This window comes from Engystomops pustulosus, chromosome 1 (genome assembly GCF_040894005.1).
Source record: "Engystomops pustulosus chromosome 1, aEngPut4.maternal, whole genome shotgun sequence".
In the NCBI taxonomy this organism is placed as follows: domain Eukaryota; kingdom Metazoa; phylum Chordata; class Amphibia; order Anura; family Leptodactylidae; genus Engystomops; species Engystomops pustulosus.
This window is the reverse complement of record NC_092411.1, coordinates 174,557,998-174,582,362: the sequence shown is the minus strand read 5'-3', so window position 1 is coordinate 174,582,362 and position 24,365 is coordinate 174,557,998. Positions and strand designations below refer to the sequence as shown.

General features: G+C 42.8%; 1 protein-coding gene across 2 annotated transcripts in view; it reads right to left on the bottom strand.

The window, feature by feature from the left end:
• LSM4 (LSM4 homolog, U6 small nuclear RNA and mRNA degradation associated) overlaps nt 1-22,073 on the bottom strand; it is a 28,248-nt gene extending 6,175 nt beyond the window's left edge. The window contains exons 1-4 of one of the 2 annotated variants that reach the window (XM_072113907.1): nt 21,919-22,073; nt 19,578-19,619; nt 17,375-17,473; nt 11,493-11,676 (exon numbers count right to left, since the gene is read on the bottom strand). In XM_072113907.1, coding sequence (XP_071970008.1) covers nt 11,493-11,676; nt 17,375-17,473; nt 19,578-19,619; nt 21,919-21,921 — 328 coding nt within the window. In that variant the 5' untranslated portion in view covers nt 21,922-22,073. Of the gene's footprint in view, nt 1-11,492; nt 11,677-17,374; nt 17,474-19,577; nt 19,620-21,759; nt 21,871-21,918 lie in introns of those variants that run through there. The other variant, XM_072113906.1, reaches the window with a different exon arrangement.
• Between the last annotated feature and the right edge of the window lie 2,292 nt (nt 22,074-24,365).

The following is a 24,365-nucleotide window of genomic DNA, read 5'->3' as shown; positions in this document are numbered from 1 at the left end:
ACCGCGATCGCACCGAACCAAAGAATAAAGAAGGTGTGTTATTTGGAGCGAAGAGTGAAAGTCGTAAAAACTGAGCCCACAAGAACGTGACGCACGTGCGTTTTTTTTTCAATTTTTCCACATTTGGAATTTTTTTTCAGCTTCGCAGTACACGGCATGTTAAAATAAATAACATTACGGGAAAGTAAAATTTGTTACGCACAAAATAAGCCCTCACACAGGTCTGTACACGGAAAAATGAAAAAGTTATGGATTTTTGAAGTTGGAGAGCGAGAAAAGAGCCGGAAAACCCTCCGTCCTTAAGGGGTTAAAGAGTCACGAAGTTAGAACCTCCTATAATGATACAGGGCAAATTTGAAAAATCAGTCTAAAATGGCTTAGACACAAAGGGGTTAAAGTATAAGAGCAAAAGGGATTTCCTCACATTGACCATAATTTATGGAACCACCAGTGCCCACCACCGTTTGAGGTACCACCATTACTGGCCTTAAGCCACTGTGCAATAAGGTGAGACAAAAGGTAGGTTTTATATTTCAGAAGGGGTGATGAAGGCCCTAATTTTCTTTTTTTAACTCAAGGAGTTCCATCTGGAACTGATGTCTCATATTATAACAGAAGGCATTCAGAAAAGGTACAGAGTCTTAAATGAAGTACACTATAAATAAGGGACAAAACAAAGAACATGAACGATCGGCACCAGCAAAAATCAGTTTAAATAGAATTCCTAAATTTATTGAAGAATCGCATGAATGCATTTTGGACCTATACACGATGGTACTTATTCATACTTCGAGTAACATGGCAAGCATGCCAAACTTTAGAGAAGAAAGGACTTAATAGGAAGGAGCCTACCTCTAGTCACGTGAAAGGAACAGTCACATTATGAAACAGGCACACAAGGAAACATTGTCACAATAAAGGACATAAGATATTTCTGTAGTTTAAAGAGAATAACTACGGTAGTATCAAAACAACATGATCCATTTAGTCTCACTCATTTGTAAATTTCTTATCATGATTACCAATAGAAATCACACTCATAGTAGACATGGAGCTACTGTATAAACCATAAAGGCGTTTTGAGGCACCTGTAATGTTATGCATGCTTAAAATAGTTTTAGGATTGGCACCTGTGATGTGTTCAGATAGTCTTTCTTTCAAGTTCCTAAAATTGCAGTCAATATACTGCATTCGGCAGTTAAAACAATCAAAGTATGCCACAAAAGACGTTTCACAATTCATGTTACACAATGTAAAAAAGTTGGCAATGGACTGAAAAGGATCACATGTACATACATGTATAAATATTAGATGTGACACCACCGCAACAATAACTTCTTTTGTATGCTAGCCAAGCAAGAAATTATGCCATCACCCAAAATCTCATTTGACACATGACATGACATAAAATAGGAACATATTTATTTGCTGAAACTTAACTTGCTGAAAATTAGCACTATACCTTCTACTGAAAACCGTTTAAAAAAAAAAAAAAAAATCAAGTTAGAAACACAGAGGTTTTTTGCCCCATTACATAAATCATTAGTATAGCCTCTGGTAAAAATACAATATGCTCGTTACCAATTGCATACGTTTCAGTTGAAATATACATCGGGGAGCAAAATTGACTGCCAAGCGAGCCTGTGAGTTCACGTGCCACCTCTCCATCCTTCTCCCAAAAAGGTAGTGGAGGTGGTAAGATGGGATATGGCCATAAAGGAGGGTTGAAGACTTAGAGAAAAATGCAGAAGCGGCTTCAGCTTGCATGGATGCACATTATCTAGATAATATTCAAGCACACCTGGAAGACATCGCGAACTGTCAGAGACTGAATAACCTGCGGATAAGGGGGCTCCACAAGTGTTGGATTTTGTGGCTTCAGGAGCTCTTGGGGCCATCTATTTCACACAGATTAGAAATGGGCAGAGTTCATCGAGCCCTCAAACCCAAAAGCTCAGATCAAGCTACACCCAGGGACATCATCTGCTGTATTCATTTCTATAAGGAGAAGAAGGCCATCTTGAGGGCAGCGAGAGAAAGACAAGTCTCCTTCAGGAACTGCTCTATTTGGCTGGATCCAGATAAGCGCACTCTACAGCTGCATTCTCTAACATCTTCTCTATGTGACAAGGAGATCCCGTATCAATAGGGGGTTTCCTTTACAGCTGCATGCTAAGAAGAGGGGCAGAATAGCCAAGTTCATGGACTTGGGTGATCTACCAACTTTTCTTGGTACATTCAAATTACCACAAATAGCTCCTCCGGAATGGCCAGTCATGACGGTGCTACCACCTGTTCCATCATGGGAGGTCTGAAAAGTGGTGCAGAAGTCAAAAGTGCAGAGATTCCCCAGAAGAGGGGCAGCTTCCACCTCCCAAGCTACAGGCGGATTATGCTTATAATGTTGTATATGTTCAATGCTCTTTTTCTACAGTCATGATTCCAGGAAAGTGGTTGTGATTGCCTTATTACAGGTACCATGGAACCAGGAAATCTTGCGGCAACCTAAGCCGCAGTTGTTATTTTAGGCCTGGGGGGGGGGAGGGGGGAGGGGGTTCCAACGCTCAGGTGTTCTTGTTTTACTTGCTATATGTTCTGTTTAAATTTTTTGTGTCGCGATACATGGTCGGGTGTGCCGCGATACATGGTCGGGTGTGCCGCGGGGAAAGTTCCCCTAACTATGGTGCCCCCTGTGTTTTGTTTCCCAGCAATGCGCAGTCACGGCGTCTTACAATGTAGGAGACGTGTACAATAACACATGCGCAAGCTTTGAACCTCGCGTGACAAAATGTTGTCACCGAGGCCGGCGCATCATCCTGAGAGCGGAGAGACTCTCGCATTTGCCCACCGCCAAGGTAATGCCCACCAATAATGCTGACTATATGAGCTTTTGCCTGAGTATATGAACTGTTGGCAGAATACTCCGCATATGAGCTGGTACTTTTAGTACTCCAGCAGTATACTGCATATAACAATGAGAAATGTAAAATGAGAAATACTATAATCATGAGGCTGGAATACTACAAGTACCAGCTCATATGCTGAGTATATGAGCTGGCACTTGTACTCTGGCCTCATGGCCATAGTACTTCTCATTGTACCCCTGTATATTGCAGTATATGAGCCACATAATAATCAGCACCATATACTAAAAACAGGGAGAAACTGAGAACTGCTGAAGAAGAGCTTTGTTTGTGAGTAAAATAAATTTAGAATCTATATTGTTAACTATATGTATAATATGACTGTTTTAGTGTCATTTTGTGCTATTTTGGTTGGTGGTGTACCCCAGGATTTTCTAAGCATAAAAAGTGTGCCGCGGCTCAAAAAAGGTTGAAAATCACTGCTCTAGGGTCCTCTGACTCTTTATGTGAGCTATTTCTGTGAGTATCTAATTAGGTTAAGTAGAGAGATTTTCCTCTTGGACGAGAGGTTGCATCGAAAGAGGTCCCTGGGGGATTGACAATGTTGCATTGTATACTGGTATTATTATGTCGTTTCACAAAGGAATGCGGTGTAGGGTCACTGGCAATGTACTTTGACTCTTCCCCCTCAGTTCGGATAGGTTCTGGGGTTGTTGATTGGGTTTGGCAGCTTCAGATATCTAATAAGGACTATTGTTCGGCGTAGTTTACACCTACCTTAGGTAAAGTTACACAAAGCGTGGATGTGAATGGTGTGTTGTCTGTCTGTCTGGTACTTTTTGTCTTGTCTAGTGTTACCTTCAACCTATTAACAGCTAAACATGTCCTCAATAACATTAAGCTCATACAATGTCAGGGGGTTAAATAGCTCTAGCAAGCATGGGCAGATCCTGTACCATCTTCACAGGCAGAGAACTATGGTCCCTCCGCGATCTCCTTCCAGGTGCCGGGACCCTGCCTTCCTGTGTCACATAATACAGTGCAATACATCTTAACAAGTTAACCCCATAGCGCAATAAGACGTACCCTTACGTCTTGCTTCGCATGGGGGAGTATGAAGAGGGCTCACGGGCTGAGCCCTCTTCATACTCACCGGGCATTTGGTTTATGATGAAGCAAACGCCCTTCGCTAACAACCCTTTGATTGCTGCCGGCGGCATTAAAGAGCCGGCGGCGAATGGGCGCCGCCATCTTGGCTCCGATCGTCACTCCCCGTGACATCACCGGGGAGCGGCGATCCGTTGTCATGACAGCCTCGGATCACATAAAGATCCGAGGCTATCATGATCTAGGCTATTACAATGTGCGATCTGCACATTGTAATAGACGGTATGCGAAATCCCCATATACTGCCATACTGTAGTATGGCAGTATATGATAGGATCAATCAGACAGCCTAGGGTTAAAGTACCCTAGGGAGTCTGAAAAAAAAAAAAGTAAAAAAAAAAAAAAATTATATATAAAAAAAAAAAAACAAATTCAAATCACCCCCCTTTCCCTAGAACTGATATAAAGAAACAGTAAAAATCCTAAACACATTAGGTATCGCCGTGTCCGAAAATGCCCGATCTATCAAAATATAACAGTTGTTCACTGTGTTTTACCCCGTAGCGGAAAATAGCGCCCGAAGTCGCAAATTGCATTTTTTTTGCCATTTTGAAAAATAGAAAAAATTCTATAAAAAGTGATCAAATGGTCGCAGTCCTAAAAATAAAAGCGTTGAAAACGTCATCAGAAGTCGCAAAAAATGACACCACCCACAGCTCTGTACACTAAAATATGAAAAAGTTATGAGCGCCAGAACACTGTAAAATGAAGAATTTTTTCTCTGCACAGGAGGTTTTAATTTTTGTAAATGTATGAAAACATAATATAACCTATACAAATTTGGTATCCCCGTGATCATATTGACCCAATGAATGAAATAGACCTGTCACAGTGAAAGCTGTACAAACCAAGCCCACAAGAAATGGCGCAAATGTGTTTTTTCATCATTTTCACTGCATTTAGAATTTTTTTCCCGCTTCCCAGTACACGGCATGGAATATTTAATACCATCACTACGAAGTGCAATTTGTTACGCAGAAAATAAGACACGTCCGTAAAAATCTGTACAATAAGTCAGAAATATTATTGGACCCGTAAGGTGAACACCGTAAAAACAACACCCGAAAAACTCGCCAAAAATGTAAAATTTCATAAAATCCCTTCACAAAAATGTTCCAAAAAGTGATAAAAAAAAAAAAAGTTATGTGCACCAAAATGGTACCACTGAAAAGGACAACTCAACACGTAAAAAATAAGCCTTAAAACAGCTCTTTTTTTGGTGTTATGAGTCGTGTGGAAAAAGTAGAACATTTTGAAAAATGCTAATTTTTCAAAATTTTCACCAAATATCTGATTTTCTCATAAATAAAATACAAAACATACCACCAAAATTTTTTAACTAACATGAAGTACGTGTCACAAGAAAACAAATTTCAAAGTCACTTGGATATGTTAAAGCGTTCCAAAGTTATAACCACTTATAGTAACACAGGGCAGATATGAAAAAATGGGCCGTGTCAAGAAGGTGAAAAGTGGCTTCGGCGTTAAGATCAGCAAGAAGCCTGGAACGGATGGCTTCATGGCCAGGTTTTATAAGATGTTTGGGGAGGAGCCAAGGGTCCCAGTGTCTTCTCTGTTCAATGCTGTATCTAAGGGTCATAAGTTCCACCCTCAGTCTATGTTGGCCAATATAGTGGTTCTACCCAAGCCGGACAGGGATGCTATGCATTGCGCCAACTTCAGGACCATCTCCCTCATCAATAATTATATTAAAATCTACTCAAAGATGTTTACCAGGCGATTGAAACCCCTTGTTCCAAATTAAATACACAGGGAACAGATTGGTTTTGTCCCGGGACGAGAGGCCAAGGATGATACCATAAAGACTTTCTCTTTGATGCATAGAGCCAGGTTGAAACAAATTCCTTTGTGCCTTCTGGGTGTTGACACCGAGAAAGGTGTTCAATAGAGTGGGATGGAGCTTCGTGGAAGCCACGTTGCGTGGAGTATGGAGTTAGGTCCTGTCATGATGTCCCGGATCATGGCGCTATACCACAATTCTAAGGCCCAGATCAGGGTTTTTTATTTATTCATTTTTTTAAAATCCATCTTTATTTAATTTTCTCCACATTTTATTCAAATACAAATTTACAGAAGAGTACATTATTCTTTACCAAAAAAAACTACACACAGGGTTAATGGTATCTTGTCAGAATTCTTCTCTGTGCAGAATGGATCTCGGAAGGGCTGCCCCCCTGTAACCACTGTTTTACATTAGTCATGGAATCGCTGGCGAATGCCATCAGAGCTAATAGCGAAATCAGTGGGATTGCTGAAACCTTGAACCCTGAAATCTAGTCTCCCAGCGATACTAAAAGAATTGGATAGGTACTCGGCAGTCTCGAACTTCCGTGCAAATATATCCAAATCAGAACTGTTTAATTTGAATCTCCCAGGACAGGTGCTAGCCTCACTGTCACGATCTATGGTGAGAGTGAGAGGGATGAGTCGTGAGAGGGATGAGTCGTGAGAGGGATGAGTCGTGAGAGGGATGAGTCGTGAGAGGGATGAGTCGTGAGAGGGATGAGTCGTGAGAGGGATGAGTCGTGAGAGGGATGAGTCGTGAGAGGGATGAGTCGTGAGAGGGATGAGTCGTGAGAGGGATGAGTCGTGAGAGGGATGAGTCGTGAGAGGGATGAGTCGTGAGAGGGATGAGTCGTGAGAGGGATGAGTCGTGAGAGGGATGAGTCGTGAGAGGGATGAGTCGTGAGAGGGATGGGTCGTGAGAGGGATGGGTCGTGAGAGGGATGGGTCGTGAGAGGGATGGGTCGTGAGAGGGATGGGTCGTGAGAGGGATGAGTCGTGAGAGGGATGAGTCGTGAGAGGGATGAGTCGTGAGAGGGATGAGTCGTGAGAGGGATGAGTCGTGAGAGGGATGAGTCGTGAGAGGGATGAGTCGTGAGAGGGATGAGTCGTGAGAGGGAGAGGGATGAGTCGTGAGAGGGAGAGGGATGAGTCGTGAGAGGGAGAGGGATGAGTCGTGAGAGGGAGAGGGATGAGTCGTGAGAGGGAGAGGGATGAGTCGTGAGAGGGAGAGGGATGAGTCGTGAGAGGGAGAGGGATGAGTCGTGAGAGTGAGAGGGATGAGTCGTGAGAGTGAGAGGGATGAGTCGTGAGAGTGAGAGGGATGAGTCGTTTCGCGCTGTCGGCTTCATCTTGCATCGATGAAGTGCTTGGACAGCGCGAAACGACTTGTCCCTCTCACTCACCATTTTTTTTCCTGCTGTCGCTCTCCCTGTGTAACAGAACATTTTTGAATGATGTGAAATAAAAGAAAAAGTTTTAAGAAAAACGGTGAGTCATGACTTTTTTTCTACTTTATTTGTTAAGATTGAAGACTTTCTTATCCATATTATCGAAGTCAGAGCATCACCTAATTGTTTCCCTGTAAAAAAAAAAAAAAAAAACTCTGAAAACTGTGTCTGTAGCTCCTCAAATTAAAAGCTAGTATCCTAAGCCGAAGTCTGCTAGCAGTGCCCCTCATTTCCTTCAATTCGTCTTTGCTGTATATTAGACAAAAAAGATGCATTTAAGATGGTACCTCACACCAGAGAGGCTAGCTAAGGGAGGAATGTCTTCCACTCCTTTATGCTGGAGGGGATGCCGAACCAAAGGTGACCAAGTGCACATGTGGTGGTCATGTCTAAAACCGACCCCGTTCTGGTCACAGAGAGGGGATCTGATCAAGAGACACTCGCACAACGTCATCTCCCCCTCAGTTAGCTTTACTTCATCTAGGGACGGTTAAACTGCCAGTAGCCCAGAGATGGATTGTTACTTACATACTGATTGCAGCAAGGCAGTGTATAGCGACTAATTGGAAAACAGCACGAAAACTAGATTTAATAGATGTTTGTAATAGAGTTAATACATATATGCACTATGAAGTAACAACAGCCACGGACTATATCCATTTCTGCAAAATAAAAGGTCCCTGTGGAAGAAATGTCCTCCTTGTACATTCTATATCTTGTATATGTATATTCCGCAATAAAGACTAATAAAAAAAAAAATTCTCATTTCTCACTCTCCACCTTCAAAAATCCATAACTTTTCATTTTTTCATGTACAGAGCTGTGTGAGGGCTTAATTTGTGCGTAACAAATTTTACTTTCCAGTGATGTTATTTATTATTCCATGCAGTGTACTGGGAAGCAGGAAAAAAAAATTTCAAAAGGGGAAAAATTGAAAAAAAAAAAAAAAAAAAAAAAAAATGCATGTGCGTCACGTTCTTGTTGGCTCAGTTTTTAAGACTTTCACTCTGCGCTCCAAATGACACCTCTACTTACCATATATACTCGAGTATAAGCAGGCCCGAGTAGAAGCCGAGACCCCTAATTTTACCACCAAAAACTGGTAAAACCTATTGACTCGAGTACAAGCCAAGGGTGTAGTATACAGCCAGCCCCCATGTAGTATACAGCCAGCCAGCCCCCATGTAGTATACAGCCAGCCCCCATGTAGTATACAGCCAGCCCCCATGTAGTATACAGCCAGCCAGGCCCGTGCCAAGTGCATAAAAACAATAAAACGTAATACTCACCCCCGATGCGCGGTGTGGCTCCTGATTCTCGGCGGCTCCTCTTCTCTAGCCAGCAGAGTTGCCTCCATGCAATCTGCTGGCGGGCACACACTATGATGCGGCGGTGTCGTCGCTGATGACGTCTTCTGCGGTGACACCGCTGCATCATAGAGTGCGCCCGCCGGCAGATCGCATGGACGCGACTCTGCCGGCTAGAGAAGAGAGAAGAAAGAAGAGGAGCCGCGCCAAGGATCCGGGGACCGGAGGGTGAGTATTAAGTTTTTTATTTTTTAATTGTCTCGTGTATAAGCGGAGGTGAGGTTTTTCAGCACATTTTTTTTGTGCTGAAAAACTCGGCTTATACACGAGTATATACGGTAATTCTTTGGTACGGTACGATCGCGGCGATACCAAATTTATACAGGTTTTATTGCGTTTTAATACATTCTCAAAAATTACACGAATGTACGAAAAAAATAAATTTGCCATCAACTTTTTCATACTTTGGTGTATGGAGCTGTGTGATGTGGTATTTTTTTTACAAAATGAGCGGACGTTTTCATTGCTACCATTTTGAGGACTGTGCAACATTTTGAACACTTTTTATTACATTTTTACGATCTGAAGAAACATGTTTTAAGTGCCGCCGGCGACTTTGCTGGTGGCTGACAAGAGGTTAACACGGCTGATAGCGATGGGTCTTTAATGCAATATGCAGCAATGCCCATCTCTGTATGAAGAGCCCATCAGCCCTCTTCATACACCCTTCATAGGGTTAAAATATGTTGCAACGAGGGAAAAGCATAAATGCAAAAGCCCCCCCCCCCCCCCCAAAAAAAAAGTGTATCCTGAAGGGGTAAAGTTTGTTAGGTTATATGCATATCATATAAAACACAAAACTTTTTTTGCTACATCCAAGATTGAGGTTAGAGAAATCATGTTAACGAAACGGAATGAGAAAAAAAAAAAAAAAAAAAAGGGTGATAATTAAGAGGCTGATGTGGTGATCCTAGGAAACACAGTCACCTGTTAGTAATTACCCTTTTGCCCCTCACCACAACACCACCAGCCAAAAACCATTTTAGGGAGAGACAACAAAAGAACGAACCCTGCAACCAAAGTGTGTGCCCGCCAAAGTCTGTAGTGTCTGAAAAAAGTATGAGGAGGACGAAGTAGCCGCCTGGCATAACAGGAACCTCTAAATTTAGCCCCGAATGTGGATACTGCTCTGGTTGAATGAGCCCTAAGGAGGACTGACATATTTGGTGTCCTATGAGCTATAGCTAATTTTATCCACTTAGCAAGGGTATTTGGAGAACCTTTCTAGTCCCTATTCCTTCCTCCAAAACGTATAAACTGAATATCTTATTTACGCCCGCTAGCTCATCTGTGTAGATATATAACCCCTTAAACGAAAAAGGGCGTGGTCGTTGCGTTTTCGATTTTCATCGAACCCGGCCCGCGGCTGCACAGCATGCGCAGAACTCCGGCTTCTCGGACGAGTAGCTGCGCGCCGAAGATGTCAGGAGGTAGACTCATGTCTGGCTACTCCACGTGCCAGTAGCCGCTTTAGGAAATGTACATATTAGGGTATTAAGAATTTTAAAAAAGATAGCGGTGACGTGAGGATTAGCTCTAAAAAGGGTTATCCTCACGTCCCATCCATCCACCTACCACCCGTTCTACTTTTATAGTTAGAATCGTGGTGGTAGGTTCCCTTTAAACCACTACTTATTGCATTATTGGCATCTACCATAATTCTCTGGTTTTATATGTTTGTTTGAAGTGCTCAGCTTTTTATAGAATTAAAAGAAGTTGCAATTGACTATCACCTATCACATTAGGAAAGAGGATGCTTACAATATATCCAACATCTGCAAACATACGGAGAACGTTCATTCTTATGTTTATGTGGGTGGGATGACTGGCTGAAAAATGTAGGAGATGCAAATGGTGAATTTTATTTTATATTTTATTTTCACCAAACCACTTCAACTAATGTATAATTGAAAAAAAATAAAATAAAATAAACACATCCATAAATTGCCTTGGTACATTAAAGTGTTCCAACTTTCTTTTTTATATAATATAAAATTATTTAACATCACACAAAAAATTCTTGGCCAACACTGTACTTCCACACTTCTCAACATTCACTAAAAAATTTTAAAAATGCCAAATTGTTCCAATAAATGGAAAACTTATTGCCTAAATTTTTTTGGTAACATGAGTACAGTGTGTGATGAAGAGCAACACATAACAAATCCAGGGGATTTTGAGAATGTCACATTATGTGGTAATAACTTTAGTGTCAGAATGTTAAAATTGGTTAAGTCGTTAAAGGGTTCATGAGGCATAGGATAGGGAATCAGTAGCTTTTTTGCAGGAGTGCGATAGCTAGCACCTATGCTCATCAGCTCAGCTTGCATTGGCTAGAGCAGTGTTCCTCAACCACCGGTCCATGGCCCAAGACCGGACCATGGAACACCTGGTTCCAGGCCGCGCTGGACAAAAAATATACTCACCTTCCCTGTTCCCCTGCAGCAGTCTTCTCCCCCATTACTTAATTTCCATGTAAATGCACTGTTCTATCGACGGTGAGCGAAGAGAAGACTGCTGCAGGGGAACAGGGAAGGTGAGTATTTTTTTTGTTTTAGTTCAGCTGGGATAGTAGAAGGTGGGGGGGCTTCTTCAGGAAATTGGACAATATAAGCTAGGCACACAGGGAGTTATGTGGGGCATGAAAACTTACATTTTTGGCTATGAAACAGAAACCAGACTGTATCCCCCCCACCTACTGGTCCCTGGAGAAAATATATGTTTACAGCCAGTCCCTGGGCAAAAAAAGGTTGGGGACCACTGGGCTAGAGGACTCTCATAATAGCCATGTATCTCCTCCCTTCTGCTACACAATATACCATAGAAAAAGCTAAAATTACCTCTTCCTGCTCCACCAGCTCCTCTGCCTTTCATCTGTTTCTGTTGCTGCATTCCACCCCGACCTCTGCCTTTTGACATCACTTCCTCTTTAACCATATCAATAATTTCATCTGGGATTCGCAAGTACTTAATTGTGCTGCCCCGTATGTAGCATTCAGGCATTCTCCAGAATTTGTCACCGTCCTGTTGGAAAATGATATAATACATAATATATTTGTTTTAAACATTTGCTTTAAAATATTTCCAGGGTGGTTTGTAGATACAATAGCCAAAAAGCAACTATAAATGCATATCCACTACAGTACTTTAACCTATTATCTTGCAGTGCAAACCAGGGTTATGGAGTGAGCAACCCAAAACTCCACCGTTCTGTTTTCCTTATCACGCCACCAGTGCTCGAGATAAATGTGGGCATTCATTTTCAGTGCCTTATTCCTGTAATCTATAACAGAGGAGTTTTACTTCTGAGCATGTACATAAAGTACTGCACACATTCATTCGACTAAAAGAGGGATCAGAGGTGCACAAGTTGACTGACAGGCCACATGGAGCCTGTCAAGCCATGAGCCGTGGTCCACACCCTGCTGACAGAGTGCAATGAGCACTTCCATAACTGATAGTAGCGTTGATAGTAGCGTTGATTGGTGCAGGAGGCAGTGTAGCAGTGAGTGCAGCTGAGAAGCTCTCGCTGCTCCCAGGTTCTCTACCACGCAATCCTACTTTGTGTTCCGACTCTGGTTATATGCATAAAGGTTTGGACCAATATAGCAGGGTGCATCCAGGAGAGCACCCAAAAGTGTGTTCTTTGTCAACTGTACATTACTGCTCCAGGGTCCTCTCCTGCTCCTGATGCCTCTGCATACAACTAGCCACACAAAACAGAGAAGCAGCTGCAGTGTGGTGCAGGGAGGAGAAGGAGAGAAGGAAAAGGAGAGGATTTTTTTTTGTCATGCATCTAGGGTACTGGTTACTGATGTGGTCCCTAAAGATGAGCAGTATGACAGTATGCCCTTGGACCAATAAATGTTGCTGCCTATTCCCACAAAATGAAGTTTGTAAGCCTACCCGGCGACTAGCCTGAAGTAGCCATGTGTCCCAAGGCTGTGTCTCTCTCACCTCAAATTAGCATAGTACTATCAGAATTTGTTAATAGGATTATTAGTGAATCTGATGACAGGTTCTTTTAAAGGGAACCTACCACCACAAATCTACCTATAAAGGTAGATTGGGTGGTAGGTGGATCAATGGGACGTGAGGATAGCCCTTTTAAGGGCTAATCCTCACGTTCCCACACTTTTTTGTTAACTTTTATTAGACTTTTATGCATATTTACTTATGCGGCTACTGGGGCGTGGAGTAGCCGCATCTGAGGTTAGACGAGGCGGCTACTCCACGCCCCGGTAGCCTCTTTTCCCCTCCTACTCACCATCTTCCACCATCGCGCCTTCGTCCGGTGATTCTGCCGACTGCGCATGCGCAGAAGAGCAGGCCTGCGCCTGTTTCGGAGCAGTGACCGCGCAGACGCGGGCCTGCTCTTCTGCGCATGAAGCAGGATCGCCGGACGAGGGCACGCAGCTACGCGGAGTAGCACGCCGAAGATGGTGAGTAGTAGGGGAAAAGAGGCTACCGGGGCGTGGAGTAGCCGCCTCGTCTAACCTCAGATGCGGCTACTCCACGCCCCAGTAGCCGCATAAGTAAATATGCATAAAAGTCTAATAAAAGGTAACAAAAAAGTGTGGGGACGTGAGGATTAGCCCTTAAAAGGGCTAATCCTCACGTTCCATTGATCCACCTACCACCCAATCTACCTTTATAGGTAGATTTGTGGTGGTAGGTTACCTTTAAAAGGTGTTGTCCTCAAAGAAAGTTTGAGATGGGTAATTGGGGTCTCTGCCCTTTATTTTTTTTTTTATAAAACTTTTTGCATATTAGCTTACTTTGTAACTAAAACACTGAAGTCTCTCTAGTTCTGTAGTAGTCTTGCATTAAATCTATATGGACCATTAAGTTTACTACTTACTGTTCTAACTTGCAATGAAACAGATTTTTATTAAAGTAAATGTTTTTAACTATTTAATTGGAATATTCAGATCAGTACAATTATGGGTCACATTCTTATACAGACAGTTTCACTCCTTTAAAAAAAAAAAAACCCTGTGTGTCCAAGCCACTATAGACTTTTTCTTATACCTGGAAAACAATGAAGACAGTAGCACTTTATAGCTCCTGACACACTGCCACTATTGAGAGGAAACTGTGGAGTTACTAGGAAGGCTGCAGACAACCCGCTCTGTATGCCTGGGCAGTGCACGGACACAGCTCCTCCCTGACTTCTAGGCAGGATGCTGTCAAGTCAAAGTGTGCACAGCTTCAAAAAGTCTCTTTATGACGTAGCCTATGAACTGTACAGTCTACATAGCAAGGAGGCTTGGGTCCTCCCAGACTAGAGTGACTACACAATCCTCAGAACAGATGAAAAATCTGCCAGACTGAGGGTATGTGCCGGTCAGGAAGGGCTATGAATGGAATTACACACAGTGTGAACAGCTAGGAGGCTGGGGCTCTCCCAGAGGCAAGTGTGACCTCATCAGCAAGGGGACTAGGGGCATGGCAGCCAAGTGCTGGACAATACACCAAGTAGTCACCTGGCACATGAATGAAAGATGTGTAAAATGCGGCTACAAAAACAGGGTTATGGATGCAAATACACACAGGTTGCTTCTATTGGAAATTAAGTGCAGCGGAAATGAAACATTTTTGCCAAAATCAAAATTGCTAAACAGTAAATTTGAATTGTGCAATCTACCGTGTCCGGGTATCGTAGGTTGTGTTCTAGTGCTGCGTTTCATTGCACTTAAAAATACATTGCAAATGCCTAAGGCAAAAACGCATCATTTGCATTGAAGCAAATACCCTCACCATATGCCTTATGCAGTTTTTTGTAAAAGCAGTAGGCAAATATAATACAGAACCAACATGTCATGAAACTGGGAAACCTAGTCAGCGGTGGAAAAAGACACAACAAAGCAGAGGGTGGGATCAGTGTCCACCAATGTAGCAACAGGAAACAGATTTTGTGGTTCCCAATTGGCTTTTCTAAAATTGGGGGTCATGACACCATGGGCCTTCCTTATGTAGGTCGTTTCAGTACCTCACCTACATACAGATTAGCATACTGGACAGACAGGGTTATGGATGCTACAGACACAGGGGCAAGTTGAAATTTATTTCTAGCCACCTAGGTTGCCGAGATATCAGTCCCAGTATCTGACCACCCTGATCTGTGTCCTGTGAAAGAGGAGGCGCCAAAGCTAGATCTGGAGGCGTGTGTTATGTCAATCTTCACTCAAACTGTCCAAATAGCAGCAAGCAATGTCAAAGAGGCTACTATGAACAGTTGTGAATTGTTTACAAACACTCCATTAATATTTTGTTGACATTGCTTTAGACTGCGTTTAGCATTATTTCTGGCACTGACCTTTTTCGTGCGAGGCAACGGCACCTTTTCTCAAGCATAACACGCCTCCAGCACAAGCTCCTCCTCTGACAGAAAACAGATTAAAATGGTCAGATATAGGGAATTAAATCTCTGCAACTTTGGGTGCTACAAAGAAAATTCAGTGTCCATGAATCTGTATAGCCCCTACACTATGGTATGTTCATCTCTACATGTGTGAGGTGGTGAAAGGTCCTCTTTAAAAAAAAAAAATAAAAAATAATAATCAAACCCTATCATGCAAATTAACCCACCTAAAATAAAGAATTCATTAAAAATGGATTTAAAAGCATTGTCCTTATCCCTAAATGGTTACTTTCCATGTCTGCAATGCTACAGAAATCAGTTTGTAAACTTATATGCAACTCAGCTGATGTGAGTCCAAAGACACAAATTGAATCAGGCATATTAAAATTTACTTGCATTACCCTGCCTCCTTGCTCCAGTTTGACTGGCTAAAAATATTCTGCTGCATGGGCAGCTCTGTTACATCATTAGGCACTTAAAGTCATGTGACCAGGATGACATTATCTAAGGTCCTGTAACATCTACCCCAGCTATGCATCTGATCACATGAAATCACAGCAGCCTCCATGGAGGATGGAATATAAATATAATATATATATATATATATATATATATATATACACATACACAATCTTTAAGAAGTTCTGATGTCAGGGAAAATACAGATAAAGTTGAATTATGTGGATGCAAGGGAAGTTTTAGCTAAAAGAAGGGTATCAGTTAATAGGGCTCTATAGGATCCAGTTACTAGCTGTAGACATGAAAATGTGGTGACAGGTTGTCTTTAAGGGGAAGAGAACCTGACACCATGCGCACAACCGCCAGTTTGGAGAGCGTACACTGGCTGTGTAGGCTTCCCTTGTACATGTGTGGTGTCAGGCCAGCAGGGTTTCCGCTGACACAAGGTCTAATCAGAGGTCGCACTAACATTTTGCCAGAAGGGTAATAATACTCCTCTCACCCATTTTGAGGAATATTTTTAGCTGAGGAGTATGACATTTTCAATAATACAAGCAAGTCGTATACAGTTCTAACCCTTTCGTATTGCAGCATTTTTTTCATTCATCTTTCGCTCTCCACCCTCAAAAATTTATACCTTTCCATGTACAGAGCTGTGTGAGGGCTTATTTTTTGCTTAACAATTTTTACTTCTCAGTGACGTTATTTATTGTTCCATGTCGTGTACTAGGAGGCCGGAAAAAAATTCCAAATGTGGTGAAATTGTTAAAAAAAAAAAAATGATACGTCTACTTTATTCTTTGTTTCGATAGGATCACAGTGATAACAAATTTATGTATGTTTTATGAATTTCTGAAAATGTATTCAAACAACATTTTGCCATCTTCTGACGCTAATAACTTCTTTATACTTTGGTGTCAGAACAGTGTAAAATGTCATCTTTTTGCGAGATGAGATGACGTTTTCATTGCTGCCATTCTGAGGACTGTACAGCCTGTTGGTCAATTTTTATAAAAAATTTCTATGTGATGTAAAATGGTGCAAAACTGGCATTTCACACATTTGTGTGTTATTAACCGTTATGTGGTTCACTGCTAGGAATAACCGTTTTTATATTTTGATAGACCGGGGCATTTTGTGACCCGGCAAGACCTAACGTGTTTGGGATTTTTACGGCTTATTAAGTTTTATATCAGTTCTAGGGAAATGGGGGTGAATTTTTTTAAATTTTATTTTTTACAGGGGCAAATTTAGCAAGGAACACATTATATATGTGTTCCCTGCGGTTCTTTTATATAGATAACAGATAACAGTGATCTAATGGTAACAGCCCATTGGATCACTGTTATCAGTGATCTGTATAGAGAGGATGAATATAGCATTCTCCCTGCAGCCTCTCACTGTAAACAGGGGTAGGGTGACAGGGGACTGATAATATCGGCTGTCACATAGAGAGCTCAATCCTGCTGATGGCATGGCACTGTGTGCACGATCACACACAGCCAAGGGGATGGGTGGAGTTACTCCCCGCGCCGCTGTAGCATGTCATGTGACCTAAGCTCCGACCACATGACCTTCTATCGGTTCGACCATCTACCACGGTTCTCTGCAAACCATGGCTGCAGTGGCAACTTCATATGACAGCATTTGTATGAGGTCAAAATAAGAAGCGTGCTATGGACATGCCGTGGTTCAGTTGAAACTTGTGTTTGGGATTCATCTTCTCACTTCTAAAGCTGCTCTACAATTAAACATGCCCATCTTATAAGATACAAAAGGAAGAGTCTTTAAAAGCTACATTTTACATTAAATTACACAATAAACCTGCTACTTTGGTAGAAAAGAAAGAGGAGTTAAGAAAACATGAGGTAAATTGTCATTTACTGACAGCAGACATACCCTTGACGTGCAAATGACTTCACGAAGATTAATGTTCATCCAGTTGTCACAGCTTACCAAGTGCCCATTGTAGGTTTCACCATTCTTCAATTCTACCAACTAATAAGAGAAAAGTAAATATTTAGTACACACTGACTTTAAGTGGAGCCGATCACAGGTAACAAAAGATAGTCAGGAGTGAACTACCTCAACCAATTTAAATGAACTTTGCAGAAATTGACGCCTTTGAAAGCTGCTGCCTTTCCCTGTGCACAACATAGCGCCTTCTTCTAGCCACTGCTAAAAGCCCAGCTTCTTTTCTTCTCACAGTCTGTCCACTGCAGCCCTTTCACCTAGTTCCCAGAAGCATCACATTGCCTGGCCTGGCCGTGCTAGGAGAGGGAGGTGTACCAGGCACTCCCCAGACAGCCTGCAAAGTTTTCGAAATAGTAGGACAACCCCTTTATAGAATGGCCAAGGGGTTTTGGCCAAAACCCTTTCAAAGGGGTTATTCCCAATTTAAGTTAGGCAATACCCTATCTACCCCACAGATCAAGAAAAAGAGGGGTCCCGGGTACCTCCGTCTGACCCCTGGTCGCTCCGGGAGAGGAATAGAGCAGAGGGCCACGCAAGACCGGTCTGCTACATTCATCTCTATTAGCAATTTCTGTCGGCTCCATTGATATGTACGGAGCAGAACGGTCATGTGCAACCGTCCCCTCCATTCCTCTACCGGAGGGAGGAGGAGTCCAACAAAGGTAAGTGGGACCTCATCGGACTCCTCCTTTTCGTTTAAGTTAATGTTCTTTGTGAACATTTCTGCTTCTTCTGAATGCCTTCTCAAATCTCCAAAACAGCAAAGAGATAAGGAAAGAAAGCTGAGGATTAACTCTTTCCATACCTAGAGCATATTTCACTCGACAATTGAGCTCTAAGGCAATGTTTAAATGCAATCAAATGCAGCATGTGAACATGCAATTCAAGAGAAGCATGAGGGAACTTGTCCTTATCGAAGTTGCATTTACACCTAAATACAAATTACACTTCTTTTTTCCCCCAATCTCAAGCGTTGAGGTCTACATCCATCTATGAAGCTCCTCTTTCTAAACACAATTCAAATGCAATGTGTGAAAGTGGCCTCAGGAGATTAGACTATCCAGGTACTGTCTTTATATAAGTACCCCTGTAAAGTAGTGCCCATACCTTAGGCAGCAAATAATTAGCTCTTGATGCATGTCCTTCTTGTTTCCCAGTGTGTCTCCAAGGTGGACAAAAACTAATTCTTTATAGTAATTAAGGACAAAGTTATGGATGCAGGGATTTGAGAGAAAGTTACCGTATATACTTGAGTATAAGATGACCCGAGTATAAGCTGAGACCCTTAATTTTACCACCAAAAACTGGGAAAAAAACCTATTGACTCGAGTATTAGCCTAGGGTGGGAAATGCATTGATCACAGCCCACCCCCTGGAGTATACAGCCAGCCGATCACATAAAAAAAAACAAACTTACATACTCACCAGTCCCAATGCCCGGCGCAGCACCCCTATGTTCCGGTCCCCGCAGCTCCTGTTTTCTTCTCTAACAGCCGACCGTCGCACACGATGATGTCATTACTGTGCGCATGGACATAACTCTGCCCGCTAATAACAGCACAGAGAAGAAAGAAGAGGAGCTGCCAGGAGCCGCGACGAGGAGCCAGAGCAGGGTATGTTAGGTTTTTTATTTTATTGACTCGTGCATAAGCCGAGGTGAGGTCTTTCAGCACATTTTTTTGTGCTGAAAAACTTGGCTTATACACGAGTATATATGGTAAGCTTTTCCTTCCTCACTGCCCTTGAAGAGACATAACTGTCTAGCTGTACTTGAGAGGTAGACATGCACCTTGCATTTTGGTGCACTTACATTGCATGGGGATGTATTCTGCGCAGCTATTGTGGAACATGGCGCTCCAGAACACAAGATACAAATACAAACAGTTACATCTCTGCAAGCAGAGACAATCACTGCAGTAGGAGCAGTGGAACTGGATGCACTTTAAAGCCATTTACTGTAATAAGCACTGCTAATGTATCTAGAACTACAGACTTAAAAGATAGGGTATGATAAGAACCAAAATAAGTGAAGGAATCAACCGTTTCCTCTATCACACAGTTCCTTGTATTCGCCATTTCATGCAAAACAAAGTTTTCAAGGATTATTGGAATACTTTGCAGAACTTACCATAGGGTGGTTCTGGGCAGTCTTCAATAAAGATAAGGGAAGCTGTAAAATAATAAAGAAAATGGTGTATTGTACATTTCACAAGGTCCAACAATTAAAAGAGGAAAAGCTCTTTTACATTATTTCTGGTTTAACCCCTTAAGGACGCAGGTTTTTTTTCGCTCATTTCTCGCTCTCCACCTTCAAAAATCAACAACTTTCTCATTTTTACGTGTACAGACCTGAGTGAGGGCTAATTTTACCTTCCCATAATGTTATTTTAACATGCTGTGTACTACGAAGTTGGAAAAAAATTCCAAATGTGGAAAAATTAAAAAAACAAAACAAAACAGACATTGTCACGTTCTTGTTGGCTCAGTTTTTACGACTTTGACTGTGCGCTCAAAATAACACCTCTATTTTATTCTTTGGTTCTGTGCGGTGATACCAAATTTATACAGGTTTTATTGCCTTTTAATACATTTTCAAAAATTAAACGAATGTGTAATTTTTTTGCCATCTTCTGAAGCTAACAACTTTTTCATACTCTGGTGTACGGAGCTGTGTGAGGTGCCATTTTTTGCAAAATGAGACCACGTTTTCATTGCTACCATTTTGAGGTCTGTGCAACATTTTGATCACTTTTTATTCCATTTTTTATGTGATGTAAAAAGGTGTCAAATTTTAATTTTTTAATATTTTTTAAACTTTTTTTTCCAACCGCAGTTATTAACGGTGGAGGTTTGCTGCAATATGCAACAACCACCACCCTTGTATGAAGAGGACTCAGCCCGTGAGCCCTCTTCATACACTCCCTGCGCCGTAGAGAGTGTAAGGGCTATGTCAGACGTGGCGCTTTGTCTGCGCTTGCATAAGCCAGCGGGGCGGGCCGCGGCCCGATCGCATCGGCGTTTCTAACGCCTGCGACCGGTAATGAGCCACCAGTGTTTTGCGTTAATTTAATGCAAAACACCGGCTGCACGTTCCTTAGAAACGCTGATGCGATCGGGCTGCCCGGTGGGCGCGGATTTGTCTGCGTTTGCAAGCGCAAACAAAGCGCCATGTCCGACATCACCCTTAAGGGGTTAGAAAAGTGAACAGCAACTAAAATAACATGCTTAGTAATGCATCATTGTTAAAAGGGTATTCCCAATTCTGCAAATAAATTATGTTAGTTTGTAAAATGAAAAGTTATGTCATTTTCCATAATACTTTCTTTACCAATTCCTCACAGTTTTCTAGATCTCTGCTTGCTGTCATTCTATAGAAAGCTCGTTTACCTCCAGTGGATAGAAATCTGACCATGGTCACACAGGTGCACAGCTCATTATATCACACAGCTCTGATTGTTCTCCGATACTAACGTGCCACGCACCTGTGTGACCATGGTCAGATTTCTATCCACTGGAAGTAAACATAGAAGCTTCCAATAGAAGTACAGCAAGCAGAGATATAGAAATTCATGAGGAAATACAGAAAGTATATTGGAAAATGTGATAACTTTGCATTAATCAATAACATTAATTTGCCCAAATGGGAATACCCCTATTGTCATTTTTGATGTAATTGAGCAATTTACATTGTACTCATATACATCGCGGAGCTCAACCCACCTATAATACACAATAAAACTGCAATTTTATAGGGAAATATGTTGTATTACCCCTCACAGATAGGCGCACATACAGCCAGAAAAACGTTTAGAAACATTCCTATGAGCCCATGTTTATAGAAACAGACTTCAGAGATGTAGGGAAATTACTAAAATCCCTGTTCTGTCTCTATTGATGCAGTCACCTCGGCTCAATCCTACATGTCTTAGACTAGAAGTGACTAATGGAACTCTGTATCAAAACCCAATTCATAAGTGTGAACGAGGCCTCATCACTGTCTACAATAAGTACTTTATTTGTATGGCACAGATAAGCAAGCACCTATACTTGTGGTCACCCATTACACAAATAGGCGAAGTTCCCAGAGATCTAACATTTATGAGAACTATTTTCGTGACACTACCATATTCCTATTTCCTTTGCTCAGTAGCCTTTAATGTCAACTACGTCTATGTCTGCAGAAATCATGCTGGCTAGTTTCTGCAATAAATGGCTGCTCCACTGTAGTTATGTGGCAGAGGCTCGCGCCCTGAGATTTCATTCCTGCACGGAGAATCAGGATGATAAAGCAACAAATGCCTGCGACTCACGACAACGGAGTGTAATGTCCTAGTACGGAGCTCCCAAAATATTCTGGTGTACAGCAGATAATATCCCTTCCATAAACCCTCTCCTCCCGTTTCCATGATTTGACAGCCATAAGTATCAATTCATTTGCTTTCTACACCCAACTTCATCACGATACTTACCATTTTGCCACCACGTTTCCCGCCGGTAACTTCCGCTTGGTTGCTCGGACGACTACTGTCCTACCGACACAGCTTGACAGACAGCTCAATGCACCAATGAAGAAGCACGTCGCCAAACCAAGAACGTGCGTGACTCTGAGGTTCCTCACGTTTAGTCTCTAGTGAAATCTACATCGGCGGCCATTTTTCTGGAGTCATATTGAAGAAGAAACTTTCAAAAAATTAGACAAAATGGCCGTTTTACAAAGCATAGACAGTATTTAATTATAGGTAAAATTAAATAATTTATAATATATAATTGTTCAGTAAAATAATTAGAAATTATTAAATAGCAATTATGTGCTAGTAAGCTATTTATAAGTTAGGTTGTCCGTCACTACCAATGAATATTGGGTAGAACACAGGGAGTCCGCGTGTGTATCCATTGTTTCAGAGTATTCCTGCGCCATCTAGTGGTGATATCACTATGTGACCGAAATAGCAAGCAGTGTAATGATTTTCCATCTTTGAACCCATTAGCCGTCGACTCCATTAATCTCCGGGAGCAACAAGACCTGGGGTCATCACTGAGCCCCCAACCGATAAGTTAGGCCTGTGGACAGGACCGTATTTAGTGTTTATGCTCCCAAGGCACTCTCAGTGCTTACTCCCCCTATTGGAGCCGTCAAGCTAATTCCTCTGCCCATAACCTCCAGCATGATACTAAAAGAGATAAGTGCAACACCCCTGCCAACAGATGGACAAGTGAGTAGTTGCGAATAAGGCCCTCTACCTGTCAGGATCCATATAATGAGTGTGATCAACTCATCAAGGGATAATGCAGATGCAACATCCCTGCCAATGCAAGGCAAAGGGGTTGTTGCGAATACGTCCCACCATGTAGCTTGCAGCCTGTGTAGGGTCTGATCAACCCCACAGCAGGTCACTACATAACACAGGGGAACACTGCAGCGGTAGAGCCTGCCTGGGAAGGCAGGAGTTAAGTGTTGGATGTGATGTAATATGTGTCAACCAATCACATGTGTTATCCTATTGTATCTGTGAGCTGGGATGCAATTGGAGGAGTAACCACCACCTGACCAGTGGGAGTAATAAAACTCCTGATCAGGAAAGTTCTAGAGAGCAGTCTAGTCTAGTTAGACAGGAAGACAGACCAGAGCAGGAGAGCTCAGCCCCCTGCCTGAGTGGAGTGAGTTAGTTAGTGAGAGGAATGGGGTATCATCCTACCTTCAAGGGTGATATCTGAAGCGACCCAAGACAAGCTGAAGCATCCTACTAGGACACAGCTACCTCCCAGCCTGCCCTTGCATCCAGGCTGGTGATCTACTCCTGTGGCTCCCTCCAACTGCATCTCCAGCATTCTACCATTTGTCAAGACATGTTGTTACTGTTCCTGTCGGTTCCAATAAAGAAATGTAAGTTATTTTTGTTCAACGTCTGCCTCCGTCTGGTCCCTGCTACTACGGCTGTCACCATCACGGGCACCCTATCCACCACACAGAGACTCATACTCCAGACACCAAAGGGTTGCCCCAGGGAGAACCGCTATAGCAGCCTCTCCCTCATCATTTCTTGCCAACACCACCCTGCTGGAGACCTGCCAGGCTGTAGGACAGCCCTCCGGTTCCCCATACCAAGCACCGTGACACTAGCGTGCCTAGGCCGCAACCGCCAGTCACTCAGGTACTTCGGGCCCCGGCTGTCTCCAGGCCCCAAGAAAAGGCTAGGCCCCGGTGGGGGATGTTGCACAGAGAAGTCAAAGGTAATCGTGTTTCTACAATGTGCACTGGAGTGTGATTGGAGAGGTAGCCACCACTTGACCAGGAGAATAAAACCCCTGGGCAGAGAAGGGCTTAGTCTCTTGGACCCCAGATCTCTCTACAAATCGCATCCTCTTAGAATACCAGCATACAGAGTGAAGAGAGAGACAGTGTCAGTACACCTTCAGTACTGACACTCAGCTAATCCCAGGACCAGAGTATGGAGACTCCAATCCCGAGCTGCAGCTTCCATAACCTGTACACAGCTCCATCCCAGCCTGCATCTACTACTACCAGGTTGGTGTACTATTCCTGAGGACCACTCTCCACGGCCACTCCATTACCAGAATCCGAATCTGCTGTGAGACCGTTTAGGCCCGTTTCCTGCTGTTGTTCAATAAAGAACCGTGAGTTATTTTGCACAACGTTGCCTCCGTCTGATCCCTGGATATGGCTGTCTACCACCACGGGCTTCCCCATCCATTACCCAGGGACCTATCTTACAGACATCTCAGGGGTTGCCCCAGGGAGAACTAGTACATTCCTCCAGCCTCTCCCTCCATATTTCTTGCACAAACCACCTACTGGAGACCTGCCAGGCTGTAGGGGACAGCCCTCTGGCCCCCATACCAAGTACCACAACATCAGTGTGCCTAGGCCGCAACCGCCAGCCACTCCTGCATTCTG